General features: G+C 38.9%; 1 protein-coding gene and 1 long non-coding RNA gene across 2 annotated transcripts in view; both read right to left on the bottom strand.

Annotated features, from left to right (window-relative positions):
- Window positions 1-559: 559 nt before the first annotated feature.
- On the bottom strand, window positions 560-11,974 carry fam210b (family with sequence similarity 210 member B). The gene is made up of 3 exons (XM_023290506.3): window positions 11,314-11,974; window positions 4,122-4,318; window positions 560-1,518 (listed from the first exon to the last, which is right to left on the bottom strand). Exons 1-3 carry the CDS (start codon window positions 11,806-11,808, stop codon window positions 1,302-1,304), a joined length of 909 nt encoding a protein of 302 aa, XP_023146274.1. The 5' UTR covers window positions 11,809-11,974; the 3' UTR covers window positions 560-1,301.
- Window positions 11,975-17,546: 5,572 nt separating this feature from the next.
- Window positions 17,547-21,669, bottom strand: part of LOC129348958 (uncharacterized) — a 13,244-nt gene continuing 9,121 nt past the window's right edge. The window contains exon 3 of the long non-coding RNA XR_008601734.1: window positions 17,547-20,769. This is a non-coding gene — a long non-coding RNA (uncharacterized LOC129348958). The remainder of the gene's footprint in view (window positions 20,770-21,669) is intronic.

Raw genomic sequence — 21,669 nt, 5'->3', positions numbered from 1 at the left:
GTTGAAATAAAAATGATGGTGGAAGAACTTTCACTGCACTACAAATAAAATTACTTGACAAATTCAACCAGTTTGTGTCTAGATAAACTCAAAGCATCTCAACAGATTTGTATTACAGCCACCCACTGAAAATAAGGTGTATTTATTTCTATTCCTGTTTACGTCGGGCAACATTAGTGCTTGTTTGGAATTATTTCTGACCAATAGTCTGTTCTTTTTAGCTCTTTTATGGTGTCCACCAACTACTGAGCCTCCTATGTTCACCAGCTAGCTCTGTCTGTTGTCTGTGAACGCAGGAGCTGCAAAATTGAACTTAAGCAATACATTTGCAGGCTGTAAAATCAGAACTATGACTTGAATGACTCAGTAAAACTCTTAAGCTGAGGAGAACCGCAGACTCGCATTATAACTTTGTGAATTTTCTGCTGTGAGCGGCACCCACAAAGTAATCTGATGTGTTAGTTTATATGTTGATTTAACTAGACAGTGGGTAAATGATGTGATCAGATATGAATCTAACATATGAAGGTGGTATTGTGTAACAAAATCACACCACATATAAAAGAAGAACCTTCTTTTTAATAGTTAAATACAGTCCATTCAATCAGAAAAATACTCCAAAATCAACGTTCTTCATCTAAAGTTTGCAGTGAAATCCAACCAGCTCCACTCAGAGACCACCGTACTACAGTTACTACTTGGCTAGTGACATGTGGAACATGAGGGACGAGGGAGAAAAGAAGGAAAACGAAGGAGGAAATGAATGGGGGAGAAGAAGTGAAGAAGGAGAGAGTGGGGAGGAAGGAGACAGAAAGAACTTAACTATTCTGCTGATTCACAAAACACCAGAACTTGGCCAAGTCAGCTGTCAGAGAACAGTGGAGTAGAGATCAGCTTTTTCCCCACTTATCCCCACGGGGGAACCCTCACACTATAGGGAGGCAAACCTGTCGGCTGAAAGAGCTCACGACCAAAACTTAAAGTCCCTGATCATTCTTGTCATTGTAAATAAATATTTGATATTTTCCAGCTTTCTAATTCTGGTTTTTGGAATGCAAACACATTAAGACGCAGCCCTAAAGACACGTTTGTTTGGTGAGCCACAGACTTCAGACACAGTTTGACACTTCTGATTCCGTCACGGCCGGAACTAATGCGGGAAATATTTCACCTGTATTCACAAATGTAAAAAGAAACGATTCTAGCAGAAGGCAGATGAGTAAGGATATGTACAGGCGTTTTAATTAGGACCATTCGGGATGGATGTGGCTTCATGAGGCAGGAGGAGCAGAGGATGATGATCAGGGAGCAGGTGTGGGCGGTTTAAATAGTCCAGTCTTTCTGAAGTAGCGCACAATGAGAGGCACAGACACCAGAGTGATGCTGATGCGGACAGGAGCGAAGAGCTTGTGGATGGCGTATGCCAGGACGAACGTGCTGGTCCCTGCCGCCATTTTAGACCGAACCACCGCCTCGCTGAAGCCCACTTTGCACAGTATTGCCGCCATATCAATCCCACTGGGGAAGCAAATGACACAGGAAACTGGTTAGAAGTCCCACTCGCACTCAGCTTTTCCTCTTTACACTTTCAAAAAAGAAAACGCCCACAACTCATACAGCATATTTCAGCACGTACCAGGTGTCTGCTATCGTTGATAATACTGATCTCTGTCCCACCCCCAATAATAATATTAATAATTTCATTAATGTTAAAAAAAAGAAAATTTAATGAAGACAAATCTAAAAATTCTAAATATTTAAAAAATATGTTGAAAAATAAATGAAAATTAAATTTAACAAGAAAGCCATTTAAAATAGTAAATTAATTAAAAAGACCATATAATGAGAACACAACTATTTACCCATTCAGCAGCAACAACAACCATGCAAAGCCCTACGCAACTTATGAACAGTATAGTAACTTTTTACAGGCCATTGTATGAAGCAAAAAGAGTTTTTTTGTATATATATTTTGGTGTGTGTGTGTGTATGTATATATATATATATATATATATATATATATATATATATATATATATATATATATATATATATATATATATATATATATATATTTATAAAGAAAAAAGAACAGTCATAGTTTAAATGTGAAGGTGCATCAGGGCCCCATTTAATTATTAACACTGATCCAGTCCTAATAACAATGTAATAATTTCATAAAAGGTAAAAACCAAATATTAAAAAAAAGATAATGACACACAAACACAAAATTCACAAAAATCATAATACACTATGAGCAGCACAGTGACTTTTAATTCTGCTTTAATTTGAATTACTACAGAACACACACACACAAAACTGCATAAAATTTATATAACAAAATAAAAATCGAAAAATAAATCCTAAATAAAACTTGCACTGTAATAACTATTTTTTTGTTTCCTTCTTGCCCCTTTAGTTCAGAAGCGCAATTCAGCTTCGCCTCCACCAGAGGGAGCCATGTCCAATAAAGAATGCTTCACAGTATTTTATATACCTGTTTAAACGGATGATATTAAAAGAATCTATCACTGTCAAGGTGAGATAGGGTTTGGTTTTGTACAATCTTGTCATTTTCATCTGAGCTACTGGGGAAATAAATATGTAAAGAATGTGCCTGCTTCAATCAATACCGTCTCTCACACATTAACTGGCCCTGTTGCTCTGAGCAACCTTAACTCAGCTAAATATAATGATCCATCTGCCCCCTGACAACTGTTTACCCAGCACACAGCGCTGTATTAGCAGGCTTCATGCCCTAAGCACTGTGGCTGCACGGTGATAATGCTTCATAGTTGTTGGCTACAGAGGTATTTTTCAGTTCAGGGGTCATTATCAGCTATAGGAGCAAATCTCCACGCTTTCAGATGATGTCTGCCAAATCTCTTTGGAATTCAAAGTCCTGGTATGTGGCCAGGCAGACAAGGGCCTGAAATAGTTTGGACTGACCCTCGTGCCAAAAGTAAGCGTCTGCTGTGTTGCTTTGGCTTCTCCCTGTCTATCGCCATCAACAGATGGTGACAAAGTGCAGAGAATGTAGAGTCAAATATTTTAAATTGTGCACATAATGCACAAAATAATGCTTGCAGTGTGAGAAAATGGGCTCATGTTTTTTCTTTTCAAGCATTCAACTTGAGTTTAGTGTCTGATTCAGTAGCATTTTAGCAGCAGCCGACACAGCATAATGTGGACGACTGAGTGGGAATGTGTAGGAGCTTCTACTTTGCTATCGCCCACAGAACAAGTCCAATTTTCTGCCTATTTACAGCAGACATTTTGCATTCTTTAGAGTAAAAACATCCCACAGCTCAGTCATTTCCTGCGCAGGGTTAAAGTCAACAGGAAATGTTGCATTCAGATGCTGCTAAATAATGTCAGTAAGTAATGCCTGATGCTTTCCTGCGTTGTATTTCTTCTTTTTTCCCAACAGTTTGCTTTTACTTCAGTATATTTTCCCAAATAGTTTGGGGAAGAATTTCAGAAAATGTTGCTGTCAGTTTTGGACAACAGTTTTTGTGTTTTAAGGTCAACAGAGAATTCCTCGTCCTCTTTCACAAGGAATTTCTCTGTCAAACTGCTAACTGTGGCTACATCTAGAAGACAATTCTTATTCTAGTACTTCTAATACTATTATCAAGAAATAATACAAAATGTGTATTTTTGTTTGTCAGTTTTTAGTGCGTCTACACTTCACATATTATGACTTTACACCAAAGAATTACAATCAAAAATCATTTTTGTAATAGACTTTTGTCTTTTAAGGAAAAACACTAGAATTCTGAAATGTGTATGTTGTTACTTTCCTTGACCTTTTAGAGAAGTGAACTAAATAGCTTTGGTTTCAGATTTTCCTTTTGAAAAAAAATGCAATATGGCAGTGAGATATTGTGAAGGGCATTTTGCAACATCTGTCTATTTATTGACCAAAAATGAAGTGGTAGATTTTGTTGAAGATAGTTTAAGTGTTTTAAATGACTAATATCCCCAACAATAATGAATACTGCACTTGCAAGTCAATTTTGTTAATCCATGAACCAAGCTCTGGAAAACAGCAAAAAAAAAAAAAAAAAAAAGGAAATGTAGTCAAGAACTTTGGGTATAGGTCCAACTTTTTTCGTTACCTGGATATTAGGAGGTAGAACATTCCCAGAGACATGAGGGAGATCCCGATGTGAAAGGAAACTCCCACTGCTCCATACTCTTTGAAGACTTTCTTTAACTGCTCGGTCTTGGTGGGTTTTCCTCCTTCTGGCTCCATGTCCACCGGGTCTTTCTCAGTAGGTGAGGTAGTAGAGGCCTCCTTCAAAGTCTGCACATCCTGGACACACAATGAAAAAGACAACAAAACAGGAGGGAGTGAGCAGGACAAACTGAAATGAGAGGGTGAGAATCAGTGAGAATCAAAGTCTGGTGAATGTGCTGTGTTACATGGAGACAAAAACAGAAGACATATGAATGGCAGACAGGAGGTGAATTAAAACTGTGGGGATGCTGTCTCTTCAGAATACTAATGTGAAAATAGTCATTGTATATACTGAAGGGCTCCCTAAACTACAAATTCAGCTCCTTGACGGGGATATTAGAGTAATGTAGGTGTAGTGCACAAAGGCCAAAGTGCAGAAAGTGTTGTAACAGGAAACTCTGACACGGATGAGTTACTCTTGTCTGGACAAGACTTGTTGATAGATAGAGCATCTGGACAAAAAAAAAAAAAAAATACTATCTACAGGTGCAATAAGGAAGGAAATGTCACAGACTTTGTCCTTAATGTCAGAGTTATTGAGCAACTTTGCATGCTATACCTTCCAGTTTTCACATTAATGTCTATCACTTAGTAAATCTAAAGTAATACAGACCACAAGGTGACATCTTCAGATATGGGAGAACCTTTGCTGCATGATACTGGGAGGAAAAAAACTACATTCTGATATTTGATTTTTATATGATATAATCTGCAAAATGAAAATATACACATTATTTTTTTTACCAAAAGGTCTTTATCCCTGCATGCAAATGTTCCACAGAAACGATTTCACCCATTACTATTTTGAGTAAACACTGAAGCCACATCCTTCACTGAGAGCTGCTCATGTGGATTGCAGTTGGTTTAAAGAAATACAAACAAGCCAAGTGTGTTTTTTTCTCTCTCTCTCTTATAGCAGAATGATAGAGTGGTGCTGCAAGACACTGTTGACCTTCTTCTTCTAGCTCAAATATTTCCTTTCTTTTTGCAACTACATCTTCCTTTTCAGTGTGTCTCTCATTTCTACTGTACTTATGCAAAACCTGCATGTAAACAAACTGTCTTGTAAAAAAAAATGTTTTTTTCTTACCAAAATTTAGTGTATGAAAGAACCCTTAAATCTGAGTAAATTGTGTCCTCTCAGACTAACTTCTATAAATAAGGACCGTGTGAGTTTTCTGTTTGTATTAAAGGTAAGTTAAGTTGATGTGGCTGTTACTATATCAGGACGTTGCGATGTTAATGCTGAAACTGTATACTGAGTGCAGCCCGAGATGAAACATAAAGATGACTTTTTGGTTTTCTTCTGTTCTGCAGGATCTCTGAAGCACAAACAAAGCTGTATCTTGGAGACACCTATTTCAAACTCAGCTTTTTTTTCCCCTTTGAGGTCAGAAATAGATAACGCATGTGGCATCACAATATCGAGGAAACTGTGCTGTGATTGTGCGTCCTCCAAGTAGGTCAAACAAAGCCTGGACTTTTATGAGCCTCATCTATTCACGGAGCAGCCGAGTCAGCTGATTAAACATAGACTGCTGCTGTGTGTTTTCGCTGATTCACATAATCACTCAACCTTTCACATACTCATAAAAGAAGTCTGTCACTTTCTCCTGCACTCGCCCAAACACACACAAAGAGCCTCTCATGAGTGCACAAACAAACACATTACTCTGTGTTTGTGACCTCCAGACACACCACTCTACGAGATGAACAAGCAGCAGACACAATCCAGCCGTCTGACAGGGAGCAGAGAGCCGGCAGGTCACTCCACAGTGTGGGAAGCAGATTAGTGAACTTCAACACACAGCAGTGGCAATGAGACCACAGCAGACTGCAACACAGCGCTGAGGGTGAGGACCAGAGACAGCCTGAAGGTTGTAAACAGTACAGCTATAAATACCTCCGTCTGGCTGAAGCCTTAATGGTTTCAGCTCCAGCCACTTAAAGCAGCAGCACCTGTCTGACACGCTTTTAGGTGTTCAAGATCTCCATTAATTTGGGCTGCAGAGTTGACAAAATAATATGAACAATGACTCCTACAGTTTTTGAAATCAATTACAATTAAGCAGTGCATGTAATCCGTTTTTATTGACTAAAGAAAGCTCTGTAGGGTGAAAACCAGTTATTGTTGTGACATTATGTAAATACTTTTCGTGAAACTGAAAGAAATCTATATTTCTGCTTGTCATGAGCAGCATGGTTGTTTGCAGTATTCTGACATACACCAAACCATTTTCACTTCATATTTCACTGACAATGCTGCTGCACCAGACACTGAAGATGAGTTACTTTTTATTTGGGTCTTTTTGCTTTTATTACAGTGCACAGTGAGAGGGAGACGTTAAGCCTGTGGAGAAGAGTGGGGGAAAGACATGCTGTAAACGGCTGTGGGTCAGACTTGAACCCACGATCGCTGTCACGACTATAGCCCTCGCTTATGGGTCACCCACTCAACCAGATGAGCTACAGGGGTGCCCGAAGATGAGTTACTTTAATGTATATATTAAGGCTGAGACGTTAATGCGTTAATTTAGATTAATTATTTACAGAAAAAATAAGGCGTTAAAAAAAATAACGCACTGAAGCGCACCTTTCTCAGCTCCCTAATTTCTGGCACACCGGTAACACCGATGAACACTCCAGTACATGTGAGCACAGAGAGCAGGAAAGAAGAAAACGGATGTATACGCTGGCAAATCTTGTTCTGAGTCATAACATGTGACATGAAAACACAATGACCCGGTTCTTTATTGGTTTCAAATCGGTCTTAAAGTTTCTACGCTCTCTGAATGTCTGACCTGTGGGCATAGGATTGAGGCTAATGTTAGCCACATTAGCCACACATTGCAGGAACAATAAGGATTTTCCTTTTGCGGTGGTGACATTGCACTCATTAATAAAAGTAATCCTGTAGGTCTTCAGTTCCCTCCAATGCTGGGAGTACATTAGCAATCTTGTGTTCACTCTTGCAGCCAACAGCAGAACATTTGGTGGGTTTTACTGCTGCAGGTAGTGGGGAGGCAGAATTATCTAAAGTTTGAGCTAGATGGCTATTAGTTGTCCAGAGAGAATATAGCAGTTTAGTACAAATCTTACAGGTGTGTGAAGCTGACAGGATATCTAGTTGTGAGAGGCCTTGAGAAATGGCAGAAGTGGCTTCATATCTTAACAGCTTTAACTTTATAACAAACTCAAAACACAATAAAAATGGATTTTTTCACATGTGGGACCTTTGAAGCTTTTTTTTATACTAGTTGGCATTCAAACTCAGACCCTGAAGCAGACGGGTTCAACATATTACAATATCTTCAACTGTTGCATGTAATTGTGTCTGATAAGGCCATCCGACTACCTCATCACCCTGTCATGGTGATGCAACTACAGCAAACATATTTTGTGGCACCCCTTCAGCTTCATTCGGAGCTTCAATTATAACTAAGGATGTCATTTTATTGTCCATTTCAAGTATTTTTCTGGTTGCTTAAGGCTGTTGAACTAAACCTGAGACCACAGTTAGAGCAGTTTAGTAGGCAGGAGGGCATTTTGTCCAGTGGTCCTTTTTGTTGGCAAGTTATTCTATTATCTCCCCTCTGCCAAGTGGAAACACGATCTGTCTGTGAGAAAACAGAAAATACCTCTGTCCTCTAAGCTGAATCTATATTTAGACAAAATATTGAAATTGTGCCTATAGAGCTGAGACAACTCATTAAGTACAAAGAATACTGCCTACTGTGGCCTCGTTGGTAAGACAATCTATTATTACTATAGTCGATCAAAGCTACGTCAACATGAACAGCGATGAGGAGAAAATGTGGGCTGTTAGGAAATCTGTGTATGAGAATAGTATCCTGAACATAGAGAAGGAATGGAACGTGAATGAATGGAAGTTTGAGCCAAGCTAGCATCTCTATGAGGCTTCAAATTAGCAAAGCTGACCTTTGAGATCAATGCCAATAACATACCATATTGATAATTAGTGCAAAGTATAAGGTATAGTTTGTTTTTAATTCAATCTGACTGGTTAATAGTGTGAGCTGACAAGTCAGGGATCACCAAGGTTGTGGAGTTTATGCCAGAAGACATGAACGTGTGCAAAATGTCATGGTATCTATATCTAGTTTTAACATTGTTTCTTTACCCCAGTTTAAGTCAAGACTCAAAACTCATCTGTTTAAATCAGCATACTCATTGTAATTTCATTGTTTCTTTTAACTGTTGTGTTACTTTTGTCTGCTGTTTTGTTTTATTTATTTTATTGTGTTTTATCCTCTGTAAAGTGACCTTGGGTGTTCTGAAAGGCGCTGCCAAATAAAATGTATTATTATTTATTATTAAACCGAAAAGCATCCCAGAAGAAGGCAGATAGAGCTCCACTGTCCATTCACTGCAATGTGTGACATTTCACCACATACAGTAACTTTCATTCATGTTTTTTTGTGCCGTTTGTTTGCTGCACTGACATTCTGCTTGCAGACTGTCTTGCTTTGTGGGCCTCAGCCAATTAATCAAGATGGTAGAAACAATGAAGAAGAAGGAAAAATGGGGAAAAACAAGCTGATCTTTTTTCTCGGCTGCAATTTATCTTATTAAATTTTGGCCCAAGCCCCCTGGATGAAGCCATAGCCGTGGCAACATATTCACTGAGCTGCCAACAATGGACAATGGAAGAGTGCAGAGCGGGTGAGGGAGCAGGCCTTTGCTTTTCAGAGGCGAGAAAGGCCAAGCTAAAAGTAAAGGCAGGCAGCGCTGTGGGAGGGTCATGTGAGCGAGTGGCTAAAGGGAGTTGTGCCAGGGAGGGTGTATGGGAGGGGAACAGTAGGACTGCTGTGTCTGATAACAGCTTTTCAGAAACGTGAAAACACATGCAAAGTCACAGCAAACACAAAGACACCCTGACATGCGCACACACGTACACAAAGAAGGAGGGAAATGTTGAAGTGGTGCATCCCTTCAGTTAGAGGCTCTAACAGGAGCTGGTGACTGAAGTGTCTGGTCGTGAAACAAAGAAAATCAAACTGAACAAACTACTGCTGCAGGCTGCCTCCTGCAACAGAAATGTTGAATTTATCATTCCCTTAAAGGGGGAATCCACTGATTTCTGCACATCCAGGTCTGTTTACAGATCTTTGGGGTGCTAGAGCATATCTGAAGCTGCAGGAAAACTGATATATTACCACTTGAGGCAGTGTCGGTTTGAAGAGATACAAAGAATTTAGTTTAGCAGATGTGTTCAGCCCACTCCTTATCTCTGCTCAGACTAACGGCCTATGCTGCACTATCCACTGATCAGACTTGTGGGTATGTCAAAGTTGCAGTCTGGGTAATGATGAGGCTTTTCCATTTTACCAGAAGATTTTTTAGTCTTATTTATTGTTTTGTTTTTTGTTTTTTTTTGTGTGTGTGTGTGTCTCGCTGGTTCTACTGCATCAATTTCAATCCCTTTCCCTTGACCTGAATCCAGTTGAGATGCATATCAAGCAACAGAGCAGCTACAGATGAACTAATGGCTATAACAGGCCATCATATTACACTATGACCATCTCTTCACGATTTCACAGAGCCTTATCTCAAATGTGGACTTTGGCATTTTTATACTATTGTTTGTGGCTGTTGCTTGTCAACACCAGTTATTGACCAGTAATAGATTAGCCATGTATTAGATAAAAAGTCCTGGCTAAAGTTTAGAAACCACGCCTGCACTTTAGTCCAGACTGAATATATTCACAAATGCTGGATGCACTACTATGAAATTAAGCACGGATATTTTGTGTGGCGAGTTCATGAATTCTAATGAGTTTGCTGAATCCATGACTTTTTCTCGATTAGCACCACTGTGTTACTCATTTTTCCAGTTGTAGTCACATATCTTCAAATCTAATGACATCAGCCTCATGTGGACTTTGTGCTACTTAGTAAAGCTGCAACTAAGTTATTTTCATTATTTATTAAGCTGTTGATTATTTCCTCATTTAACCAATAAATAAATACATAAAATTTGTGAAAACATGGCTTGTAAACCTCTTGAAAAGCCAGGTGCCATCTTCAAATGGCCTAATTTGTCTGTCCATCAGTACAAAACAAAGTATTTCTTAAACTGTCAATCGGAATAGAGGAGCAGCAAATTCTTACATTTGAGAACCTTAAACCAGCAGCTGTTTTACGTAGTTCGAAGAAAATGATCTAAATAGTTTGGATAAATTTTTGTTTTGATTGAGTAATCGATCAAATTTTTGCATCTCTACTAATAAGCTATTGTTAAGACTGTGAACATGGCAGTATGCATTTTTGTGTTACAATTAAAATTAACATCCATCCATCCATCCACTTTTGACTTTTACTTCTAAAAGTCAGAAAAGAAGATGCTGCCTTTATATTTTTGTTCAGGATAATTACTTAATCCAGTGTAAACCTCATACCTTTCACACAGCTGACGACAAAGCAGAACAAACCTGTATAGCAGTTTTTGTTGTGCCTTCTAGGAACTGCTCAGTGCAGCGGAGTTCAACCACAGTTTTATCTCCGGATCTTTTTACTGCACTAGTGCTGACTCACCATTACAAGACCACACGCCAAAGAGCAAAGTGAATTTACATCCTGCTAAGACGCTGGTAGGTTGAATGACTCAATCTTACTATGAGTCTCTACAAAGGAGCCAGAAAGTGAGTTTGTGTGTCTGGTGTCACCAGTCAGGCGTGAGGCAGTCTGCATGTTCTCCCTCAGCTCTGTAAATGACACTTTTGCTGCTTCACAGTTGTAAAGGCAGATTAATTATACATGCACTACTGTGAATTCCCTGCAAAGGCACACAGCCTACATAAGAGTGTGCGTCATGCAGACTTGCATAACAAGCGTGCCTGCTTGCATGCGGGCTGGAAGTGAGTAGGTCCAGGCAGGCAGGCAGGCAGGCCTCTTTTTTTTGCATATTTTATAGCTATGTTTTGAATCCAGCCGCCTCTAGAACCCAGAGACACTGACTGCACGTTCACCACCAGTTGCTGTGGACTCAGACCTGTTTGCTCTTATTAACCAGGATCACTGGGGTTAGACAAACACTCGGTTTCATTTACCCCTTTGTTGCTGACAGCCTGCCCCTCGCCCGCCTCGCTGCTCTTGGTGGATGAAGCTCTGGTGTGCATGGTCCTGGAAAGCTCGCAGCTACCTGTGAACCAAACATTACCCGCCGCCGGCTCTCCTCTGCTGTTCTGGCGCCTCTTTGCGTAAACAAGCGGCCGCCTGATTGTGTCAACTTCACCGTCTTCACGCTGCACGCTTTTGGAGAGACTCGCAGCCACAGTGGCCACCCGGTCTAAGCTTCCCCAGTCCGTGGTTACAAAACCAAACGTCGCGTTCCAGTTCTGCGGCGGCGCCGGTTTCCGTTTCTCCAGGTGCGCGCGGCTTGGATCGGCTCCACCGACGGATGCGCACAGCAGCCGGTACCGCTGGACCGTGCGCGCTGTCACAGTGACGTCCCACGGTCCGTTTGTTTGCACCAGAAACGAGCCCGACTTGAAAGCCTGACCCAGAGCCGCCGCTGACAGCCTGCCTGTGCGACACAACAACATTCTCGCCGACGGCCCTCCGACGAGCTCAGTGTGGCCAATATAATGAAATAAAGCGAGTAAATGATTGGTAGGAACTAATTATGGCAGTAAGTAGGTGTAAACATGCTGCCCTGTGCCCTCCGCCGTCCCTCCGCTCCTCTTGTTGACGGATTGTCCCCCACAGCCAATGAGGGCTGACGCGCAATCGCAGATAGTAAAGTCTGAAGGGAGGGGGAGGGGGGGCATTTAAAGGTATAACAGGGCTGATTCATGTAATTGAGTTAGATCATGAAACTTCTCTGGGGTGTTTGCTCCAGAGCTCCCAGGACACGTGCCTTAAAGCCAGCTGAGTTTCAGATCTTAGCACAGTTTAATTCCTACTTGTCTGCGGTCTGCTGACTCACGAAATGTGGTCAGTTTGACACAAAACTGGTTCTGCTGTTGTTTTGCATCCAAGATTATCCTCCAGCTGAACACAAACAGTGGAGAATAAACGTTTATGGCTTGTATTTTAACATTTTCTGTTCGTCTATTTAGTGCGTTTTTTTTCTGCACCAAAGCAGTGGTAATGAGGAAAAAGTTTAAATCTGAAAAGCACAAAAGAACCAAATCAATGAACACAAAATACACACTAAGAAACAGTGGAGATCTGTCACTGAGTGCCAAAAAATCAGTTAAAAAACACTAACAAGTATGCCAAATTTCAGCCAATACTGATATTTTTACCCGATTAAAATACAGTAAAACTGTATTTTTGTGGTTACGCACTGTTAAAGAGAAATTGCCATCTTGTAAAAATACAGACTTTTGGGTCCATGCATATTTTGGCAATTGGATTTTCCGTTCTGAAACTGGTATTGAAAAACAAAAAACGAGTGGTTATTTGATTTTCTTTTTAAAATTGAAATACAAGGCGTTTTTCCTTTTTATGATCATAAAGGGATATACGAAATTTTAAAAATGCTTTGATTTTCATTTTATATTTAGAATAACAAAAAATAAAATTTGTCAGAGACAGAAACGAAAAAAGGTCCGTTTTTTCATTTTCTGAGACCGGAAGTGGTCATCAGCAAGTGTGGAGCCAAACGACAACAAGATTCTCAGAGGGCGGAGCCAGAGAGCAGTGATTGGTCAGACTGACTGAGAGGCAGAGAGCAGTGATTGGTCAGTCCATAGATAATATAGAAGACAGCGCGCTAGCGTATCTAGTCTGTGTATCAATGGTCGGCACGTCCGGTAGCATCTCTGGCTGCTGTTGACCTTATTTTTGGAGTAAAACACGGTAACAAGACAAATACTTCTAACCAGTAGCATTGTTTTGTTGTACGTTAAGTCAGCGACTTGTGAAGAGTTGTGTTTTGTCGCGTTTGAGCAGTTGGTCCGGACGCGTTAGCTAGCTAAGCAGCTAAGTTAGCTAGCGGGCTAATAAACACAGGTGGCTAACTTACCGCTGAACACCTGTGTTAGTTGCTGCCGCAGCTGTCATTATTAGAATGACCTTCTCAACCTGTATTTCTCTGCTGTGTATTTTAGCTTTTAAAAAAGTTATTTTACTTTAAGGTTAACTGAAACCTGATCAGCTGCACTGAAGTTCAACATTCAGCTGCTTTGAATTAAACCGCGCTTAACATTGCGCAACATTCCCTCTCTGAATCTCCATAATTTCATTAAATTCCTTCTCTCTTCCACTACTCAAGTTCAATCCAGTATATAAAATGACATTAATATTGAATAAACTAACAACCAGCCATTGTATTTATTTATTATTGCATGTATTTGTAGTAAAACATGAGTTGAAACATCCTACTTTTGGATCGAGAACTGCCGTTCATTTTCAGTCACCTGACGAGTTAAACTCCCCTTTTTATGTGAGGTTGAAGCAGAAAGTCTGAGTTAACAAAGAAAGTTGTTTATAATTTGCGATACCTGTTATCTGTGACTGAGGCTTTAGTTTTTGTTGAGCTGATTTACACGTAGAAACTTTGTTCAGGAAGATTTCTCAGTAGCTCAGAGGACAGGCTGCTTATTACACAACCTTGTAAGAGAATGTCTATCAATGCTTTCAGCAGAATTTAGAAACACAACACTTCCTAAACAGATATTTTGAGGCTGTGAGGTTGAATGTTTGAGAGTATATCAGTGTGTTTGTTTGTGGTCTTTCCGTTTCTAGGTGGAAGCTGAATTAGTGAGGATGACTCCTGCTCCTGTCATCTCTAAGCTCCTCACACATCTTTACCTGCACATGAGGAAAATCACTCCTGTAGAATGCAGGTATGTTTGTCATTATTATAAAAAGGTGTTGCCTGGTGACCTGACAGAAACCCATTATACAGAGTCAGCCAAAATAATGTTTACACACATCAGAAAAAGAAAAACTTGCATAAATATTTTAATACCAAATTTATTCAGACATCACAAGATTAATAAAAGTTATCTTTGGCCTCTACAATTACAAGAGGTGCTCAAAGTGGTGGCCACTGGCTTCCAGACATTTCTGTTGTGTTGTAGACGTCACTTGTTGATGCTCCATTCATGAGGGTAATGCCATCTGTTGGGAAAACATCGTACAACAGCAAACAGAGTTATCGTGATTTGATCAAACTTAGAAAGAGGAATCTATATGTATAGAAGTACTTATACAAATGAAATATTTATAAAAGTTTCTCTTTTCCTGATGTGTGTACATTATTTTGGCTGACACTGAACTTAATAAGAACAAAACTGTCATTTAATTGTTGCTTTGAAAGCTTCTTTAGTGAAAACCAGCTGGTGTTCTGCTTTGAAACAAACTGCTGTTGAGGTCTGTGTTTTTAGGTTTAACCCCACAGTTTCTGAATGAACTGATAGTTGTTGTTTTTTTCCTGATCAATGTGGACGTTATAATTGATGGTAACATTTACTGATCATATAATCAGCATGACAATATAACAGTATAACATTCTGACCACCTGACTAATACTGTGTTGGTCCCTTTATGCCAGTGGTTCATCAGAACCTCTGGAGATGTCCTGTGGATTCTGTGGATCCTGTGGGTTGCAGGGTGGGTCCTACCTAGACCAGGCTGATCCTGGACCATCCCACAGATGCTCAATCAGATGTGGATGTGGGGAGTGTGGAACCCAGGTGAACAGCTGAGCTCTGTCGTGTTCCTCGGACCACTCCTGAGTAGTTTCAGTTTGTCCTGCTGAGGGAGGCAGCTGGCATCAAGGACTGCTGTTGCCATGGAGACTAGGGGGTTGTTTGTCCTGCAGTGTTTAGGTGGTGGTACATGTCAAACATCCACATGAATGTCAAGGTTTCCCAGCAGAACGTTGCATTAGAACAAGATGATGGATGTTGTTCTCTTCAGCTGTCAGTGGTCAGAATGTTGTGGCTGATCGGTGGATCTGTCTGCCTTTACTCTGACATCCAGAGTTATACAAAAGTGTAGTGTGTGTGCAGTGCAGAAGAGATTTACTTTATTGTATGCAGTTTTAGTGGTCCCATCAGAGAAAATCATATCCATATACAGATTTTTATTAATTCCAGGGCTGGTTCAGTAAAGATTATAATAATAACTACATCAGATAATTCTTGGTCACAGTTGGAATTTTGCAGACTGAGAGATGGTTGAGAAGGTTTGCAGTTCTTGTTTTAGCAAAATATGTTATAATAGAAGATCTTTATTGTCATTGTACATGAAATTATCTGCAAACCAGCAAAGTGTATCAGTCTGAGGTATCTAAAAATAAATAAAGAAAAATGCTTCTAAAGCCAATAATAAACAGAATATTTTGAGGGAATATTCTAAAAAGGAAAGAAAAGCTCCATTCTCACTCCTCTCAGGATAAACTGTCATTAAAATTGACTTTAAATTTAGCTTCAACACAAGATAAAAACATTTACTTTCATTACTGATATTGTCAAGTTTTAATAAAGTTCATGCTACTTTTATAAAATGATGAAAGTGAATAAATTGTATTTCTGTGTTTGATTTCTGTCTTTTCTCCTGTCATCCAGATGTTCAGAGGGAGATGATGCCACATCTGGTCCAGCCGATGGAAGGTGTTGAAGTTCTCTGACTGGTCTGGACTGAAGATGGTCGTCTCACTGGATTTAAGGTTCAGATGCTCAGTAACAAACTCCACCAATGAGCCAACAGGGAAGCTTTAGGTTTATTAAATGTTGCTATGAAGGTATCGCTGTTTTTCTTTGTGAATGCAATGTGCTCCAACTGAAACTTGAATTACAACTTAGAAGTAAATCCTTCCATCTGAAAGGATTTAGTTGCATTAATAATCTCATAACATTCTAATTTTTATTTCAGTCTTGGTTGGAAATAGAATCTCTGTATTGATTCAGGTAAAAACTGAACTTCACAGCATGTTGGAGCAAAACAACCAGATGAAAACTGTGATGGTGTTGGATTGTCAGACCATAATGTTGCAGCTCAAAGCAGCTTTTCTATCTCAGTTCATTCTGACATTCAGCTATGAATCAACACAGCAGATGGTGATCCATGCTGTGGAAGTCTCACATCTCCTGATTTAATGGAGCTGCTTTGCACTTTTTACACTGTTTATTCACCAACACTTTATTTAATAAAAGTCCCATCTAGTTTTCATGAGGAATGTGGTGTTTTAATTTCTCTGTGAATAACTGCAGCCTAATGGAACAGCTGGAGTTGTAACATCTGTCCTGATATTGATCATGAAGTATTGATCAGAATACTTATGGTTAGCAGTCATCCCTGAAGTTTTACATTAAAATCTTTACCTGTATTGTGAACTTTGGTAAGAAGCAGAAAGGTTAGCGTTGCCATGGATACATGAGTGTTAAATTCTGTCCATGTTTCCATTTTGGGAAATGCAGTCCAGTTCCAGAATGTGGAGGAATTTAGTCTCACAATCACAGACAACAAATATTATCTGAAAGTCGGGTTATTGTTGTTTATCAGCACAATACAAAAAGATTAATGTTAAAAATATTCCAGTTAAGACTCTAGAATATCATGATATATGTAAATTTACCTCAATAATATGAATGTTCAGGTTAAGATTGTGCAGTGATATTTATTATGTAAGTTTAGCTGATTAAAGTTTATGACTCTGCACTAAAATATTATTTAAATTGACATCATTATTATAATATTTAGGGTCAGACCCTACAGTATTGAGATTAAGAAATCAAATATTCTATAAAATGTAAATACACTGAACTCATTTGGATATATTTAAGTGAGACTCTACAATATTATTTGACACAAATCTATCTAAATCAAAATTTTAATAATTTTCATGCCAAACCTTTACTGGACAGATTTAAATATTAAAATCACTCCTTTCTAATCCTCTGCTGTACGTTCAAACCTGAGGCCTTAAATAGAAACACACAAGTATCTGATTGAAGGAACTTCTGCAGAGTCCTGGTTCCAGAACATGATGATAGAATTATAGACAAACTTTAACAAAAACTGCCTGAGAGTTTACAGGTTTTTATGTTAGACTTCTTCAGTAATTTAATGAGCGTTATCAGCAATAATCAAGTGTTCATTTGATGAACTTCATTTCCTAAAACATCCAGAATTGGAGCTCATATCTTTGACAGCTGTAAAGTTTCTGCTCCTTCAAAGTTCACAACACAATGAATGAATTCCTAAAACACTCTCAATGCTGGAGAGCGTTTGTGATGCTGAAGCACTGACCAGTTTTTCTGTTTCTTCTCTGGAGATGCACAATGAGGGACGTCTGCAGAGACTGAGAAAGAGTCTCACCACATCCTGACATGAGGAAAAAGACTTTATTGAAGACTACAATGAGAAAAACTATCAGACAGCAGACTGCTGCATTCAAGGTGAGCTCTGAACATTTGATCTGGAACAGGAATTCAGTAACGGCAGCATGAGCTTCATTTCAGTCTGTAGCTGCTGAATTCATGGATGAATCATCTGGCACAAGAGAAGAAGACCATCAAACATCCACGTCAGCTGATGGAGATCCAAGAGTCTCACCAAACAAACAACCTACAGAGTGAAGACCTCAAATCTGATTGGACGGCCTCCTATTCAGCCACGTGTGAACAAATGCCTCTAAGCTGATTTGTTTTCTGAAATAAATCTAGTTTGAGTCCTAATCTATGCCTGAGTGTTTGCTTCTTTACGCTGCTGTTAACAGTTTAGGCTGTTAGATTGTTCCAGATAAGACAAGTACAAGATTCTTCAGAGCCGTTCTACCACGAGCCTGACAGGAAGAACTCCAACAGCTACTGAATGTTCCTGTGGTCCCCTCAAGGCTACAGGAGGAGCCCTACGAGGACGAGCCGGTCCACCTGATGGAGACCAGTCGCTGCGGTTCAAAGCCAACACCGACTACGTGGACTTCTACTGGACCACACGGAGGCCTTCAAACCGGACCAACAAGTTCAGGGACTCCCCGACTCGTGAGTCTGAGGACGCCGCTGAGCCTCAGCCCAGCCGGCTGCCTGTCTGTGGGTGTTTGAGTGCTGAGAGGTTTGTGGATGCATGTGAACGTTCTGTGTTGAAACAGCAGCTTTGGACTCAGTAACGCCGGGAAAAACCAAGAGCTCCTTTATTTGTGACTTCCACTAAAAAAACTGATGAAAATAAGTTTGCCAGGGTTCTGACTGATAACAGATTATTAAATCATGAAAATAATAGTTTAAATATTCCTTTAAACAATCCTTTTAGGTCTACATTTCCTTTACACTGACTTCTTGGTATATGTAGAAGTATTTTGGGTGGAATATACCATTAAGCCCAATGTTCAAGGGTTCTTCTGGGAATATACCATTAAACCAACCTTTTAGGTAAATGTTCCAGGATGTTGGGTAGAATATACCATCAGATCAACCTTTTAGGTCTACATTGGAAGATTTTAGATTATAATATTACTCCAAACCATCCTTTAGGTCTACATTTAAGGTGGAATACTCCTTTACACCAAGATTCTTTTGGTCTACACTGAAGGATTTTAGGTGAAATATTCCTTTGAACAAACTTTTTAAGTTTATGTTCAAGGATGTTGGGTGGAATATACCATCAGACCAACCTCCAAGGTCTACAGTAGTGAATTTTAGGTGGAATATACCATTAAACTCACCTTTTAGGTCTACATTGGAGGATTTTAGGTGGAATTTTCTTCCAAACCGTCTTTTAGTCTACATTTAAGGATGTTTAGGAAGGTATATTCTTCCAAACCAACTTCTCAGGTCTACATTTCAGGTGGAATATTCCTCCATACTGACTTTTTTGGTCTACATTGAAGGATTTTTTTATAAACCATCCTTTCGGGTCTATATTTGAGGTTTTAGGTGGAATATTCCTTTTAACCAACCCCTCAGGTCTCTTTGAGGATTTTGGATGGAATACTCGGTTAAACCAACATTTTAGGTGCATGTCCAAGGATTTTTGGTGGAATGTTCCTTTAAGGTGGATGCGTGAGGACCTTGTAGGTGGAATACTTCCTGAAACCAACCTTTTAGGTCAACATTCAAAGATTTAAGGTGGAATATTCCTTTAAACCAACCTAAATTTCATGTTTTGATCATTATCAAGTGAGAAACCTCAATCCAGACTCCTCATAATGACATTTGAGATTTATGCTGCTGTTATTTGTTTAGTCCAGACTAAATGACAGAAATCCACAACTATAATTTTATTTCAGGACTCGGTTATTAAATGTCAAAACAATCCATGTGACTCTAAAACCTCAACATTTTTACAAATTCTAAGATTAAACTCTCCATAAGGATCCAAAATAAATTGGACTACTACATGAGAGCTTTAATTATTCTTCATCTACTTCCTGAAAAGTTTGGTCAATAAAAAAGAGAAAAACTAATATTTTCAGCTGAACTAAAGACAGACTTTGTGATTTTTCTGCTCACATGTTGTGTTGTTGTAAACTTACTCTTTCAAATAAATAGCCTCCTAACCCCCTGGAAACCAGCGTTTGTCCTGTTTTTGTGTTGCTCCTCTGCAACCCCTGACAGCCGGGTCGTAATATTTTTTGAGCAACACACCATACTATGACGTTTTCACAATGATGGTTCTACTATGGAACCAGTTTGACATGTTCAGGTGTTCTTTGTGTGAAAACTCAGAGATTTCAGGTATCAGAAGGTGGTTTTCAACTTTCTTTGTTTACTTTCTGCTTCAACTTTAAACTAAATTTCCTTCACTAAGCCAGCCCTCTGGACTTCCAGTAAGCTGTGTTCCTATTGGCTGTCCAGGTGGCTGCTTGGTGTTATCAGGAACACCTGAGCAGCTCAGTGTCTTCCTGCTTTATTTAGCTGCAGCCAAACATTTCCTCTGCTTCTCTTCACCACTTTGGCTCCATTGCTTTAGTTTGTTCTTTAGGCGTTGGCTTGCAGCTTCCAGCAGTAAAATTGTCTTTAATGTGTTTCTTGGTGTGTTTTAGGGCTTTGTACTGGATAGTTGTCTTGGTAAATGTGGTTCTTTAGCCACAGTTAGCACATGGTGCTAATGTGTGCAGTGATTAGTGGATATGGTGCAGCTGAGTTGTGTCTTTATCTTGGCTGTAGTGAGTCTTCAGAGGTTTTTGGTCAGACACATTCTGTATTCTTGTTTGTGAACCAACGTTGGTTGTCCAGAAGGTAAGAGTTCCTGTCCTGATTCTCTGTTTAAAGAGGTTCTCTGGTAGGCTGCAGGAAACTTTAGCGTTTGGGTTGTGCTAGTTTGGTTTTTGTATGGTTTCATTTGGACGACTATCTTGAGGCCCCTCCATGTGGTTTAGTGAGGTTTTCTGGAACAGTTCTACAAAGCAGCCTGCAGCAGAAGAGACTTTGAGAGTTTTTAGGAAGTTCTGGAGACCAGACTTTAGAGCAGCAGAAACATTTGTCAGCAGTTTGAGCTGGAGAAGGTGAGCTTCAGAGTAGAAATGAGACGGAAACCTTCTTGACCCGTGTGGTGAGGTCCTGTACCAAGAGTTTGAGCAGGTTGTGAAGAGTCTGTAGTTCTTTGGTCTGAAAGCACAAGAAGAGTCGACTCATTAAAGGAGAAAACAGGAGATATTGTTGGTTCTTCTGTCACTCTGCAGTTCCCAGTTTCCTTAGACTGAATATCAAGTTTATGTTTTAAATGATTTACCATGTGAGCCCAAGAAGACTTCAATAAACTCCCTCCATCCCCTGGACACAACATAATTTATTACCATGTTAAATCTTTTTTTTGAAATGTTTCTGAGTTTTAATCATAGTTTTAGCATAGTTTTTTTTCCTATTTGCTTGTTTAGTTTTGTCATCTGTGTAAAAGGTGCTAAACAAATAAAGTTGAATTGATAAACTGAATAATTGACTAACTCATGATTGTGACAACAGAAGTATTTTCATTGTGATTTAAGGGTTTATTTCATTTTGAAGGTTGGGGTTAAAATCTTGACAGAAAAAGAAGATTGAAGAAATAAACTACATAACAAAATGCAATTAAATCAAAGGAAAAAAATTATTACAATAAAACTTTTACAAAATTTTATTATTAAAAGGTATTTTTTTAAATGTTTAATTATTGAAAATAATATTTTGTCTGTTTAATATAGTTAAACATTAAATACAATTAAAATACATTAAACAGACAAAATATTGAATTAGATAATTAAACATGATACAATACATGTAATTATGACATTAAACAAAATTTTTAAAATACAAATATTACAAATTACAGATAAAAGATTTTCAATAATTAAACATTTAAAAAATACAATTAAACAAGAAGAATATTAAACATTTAAAAAAATACAAAACATAGATTATTAAACCCTGAAAAAGACAAAACATTTAATTAAAAAATTAAAAGTTTAATTAGAAAATTACGTTAAAGACAATAAAACTTCAAATAGGAATTAAACAGTAAATACAGTGAAG

Source organism: Amphiprion ocellaris, chromosome 5, assembly GCF_022539595.1.
Source record: "Amphiprion ocellaris isolate individual 3 ecotype Okinawa chromosome 5, ASM2253959v1, whole genome shotgun sequence".
Classification (NCBI taxonomy): Eukaryota; Metazoa; Chordata; class Actinopteri; family Pomacentridae; genus Amphiprion; species Amphiprion ocellaris.
Note: the sequence above shows the minus strand (reverse complement) of the source record. Positions and strands in the feature narration are given on the sequence as shown.

Bases quoted from the DNA above. Each gene is read 5' to 3' on its own strand.
- fam210b (XM_023290506.3), bottom strand. From the start codon at position 11,808: ATGTTGTTGTGTCGCACAGGCAGGCTGTCAGCGGCGGCTCTGGGTCAG. The intron at 4,319-11,313 runs GTAAATGAAACC...TTGTGTGTCCAG, and splicing joins AGGCTGTCAGCAACAAAGGG to GATGTGCAGACTTTGAAGGA. The intron at 1,519-4,121 runs GTAACGAAAAAA...TTGCTTCCCCAG, and splicing joins TTCTACCTCCTAATATCCAG to TGGGATTGATATGGCGGCAA.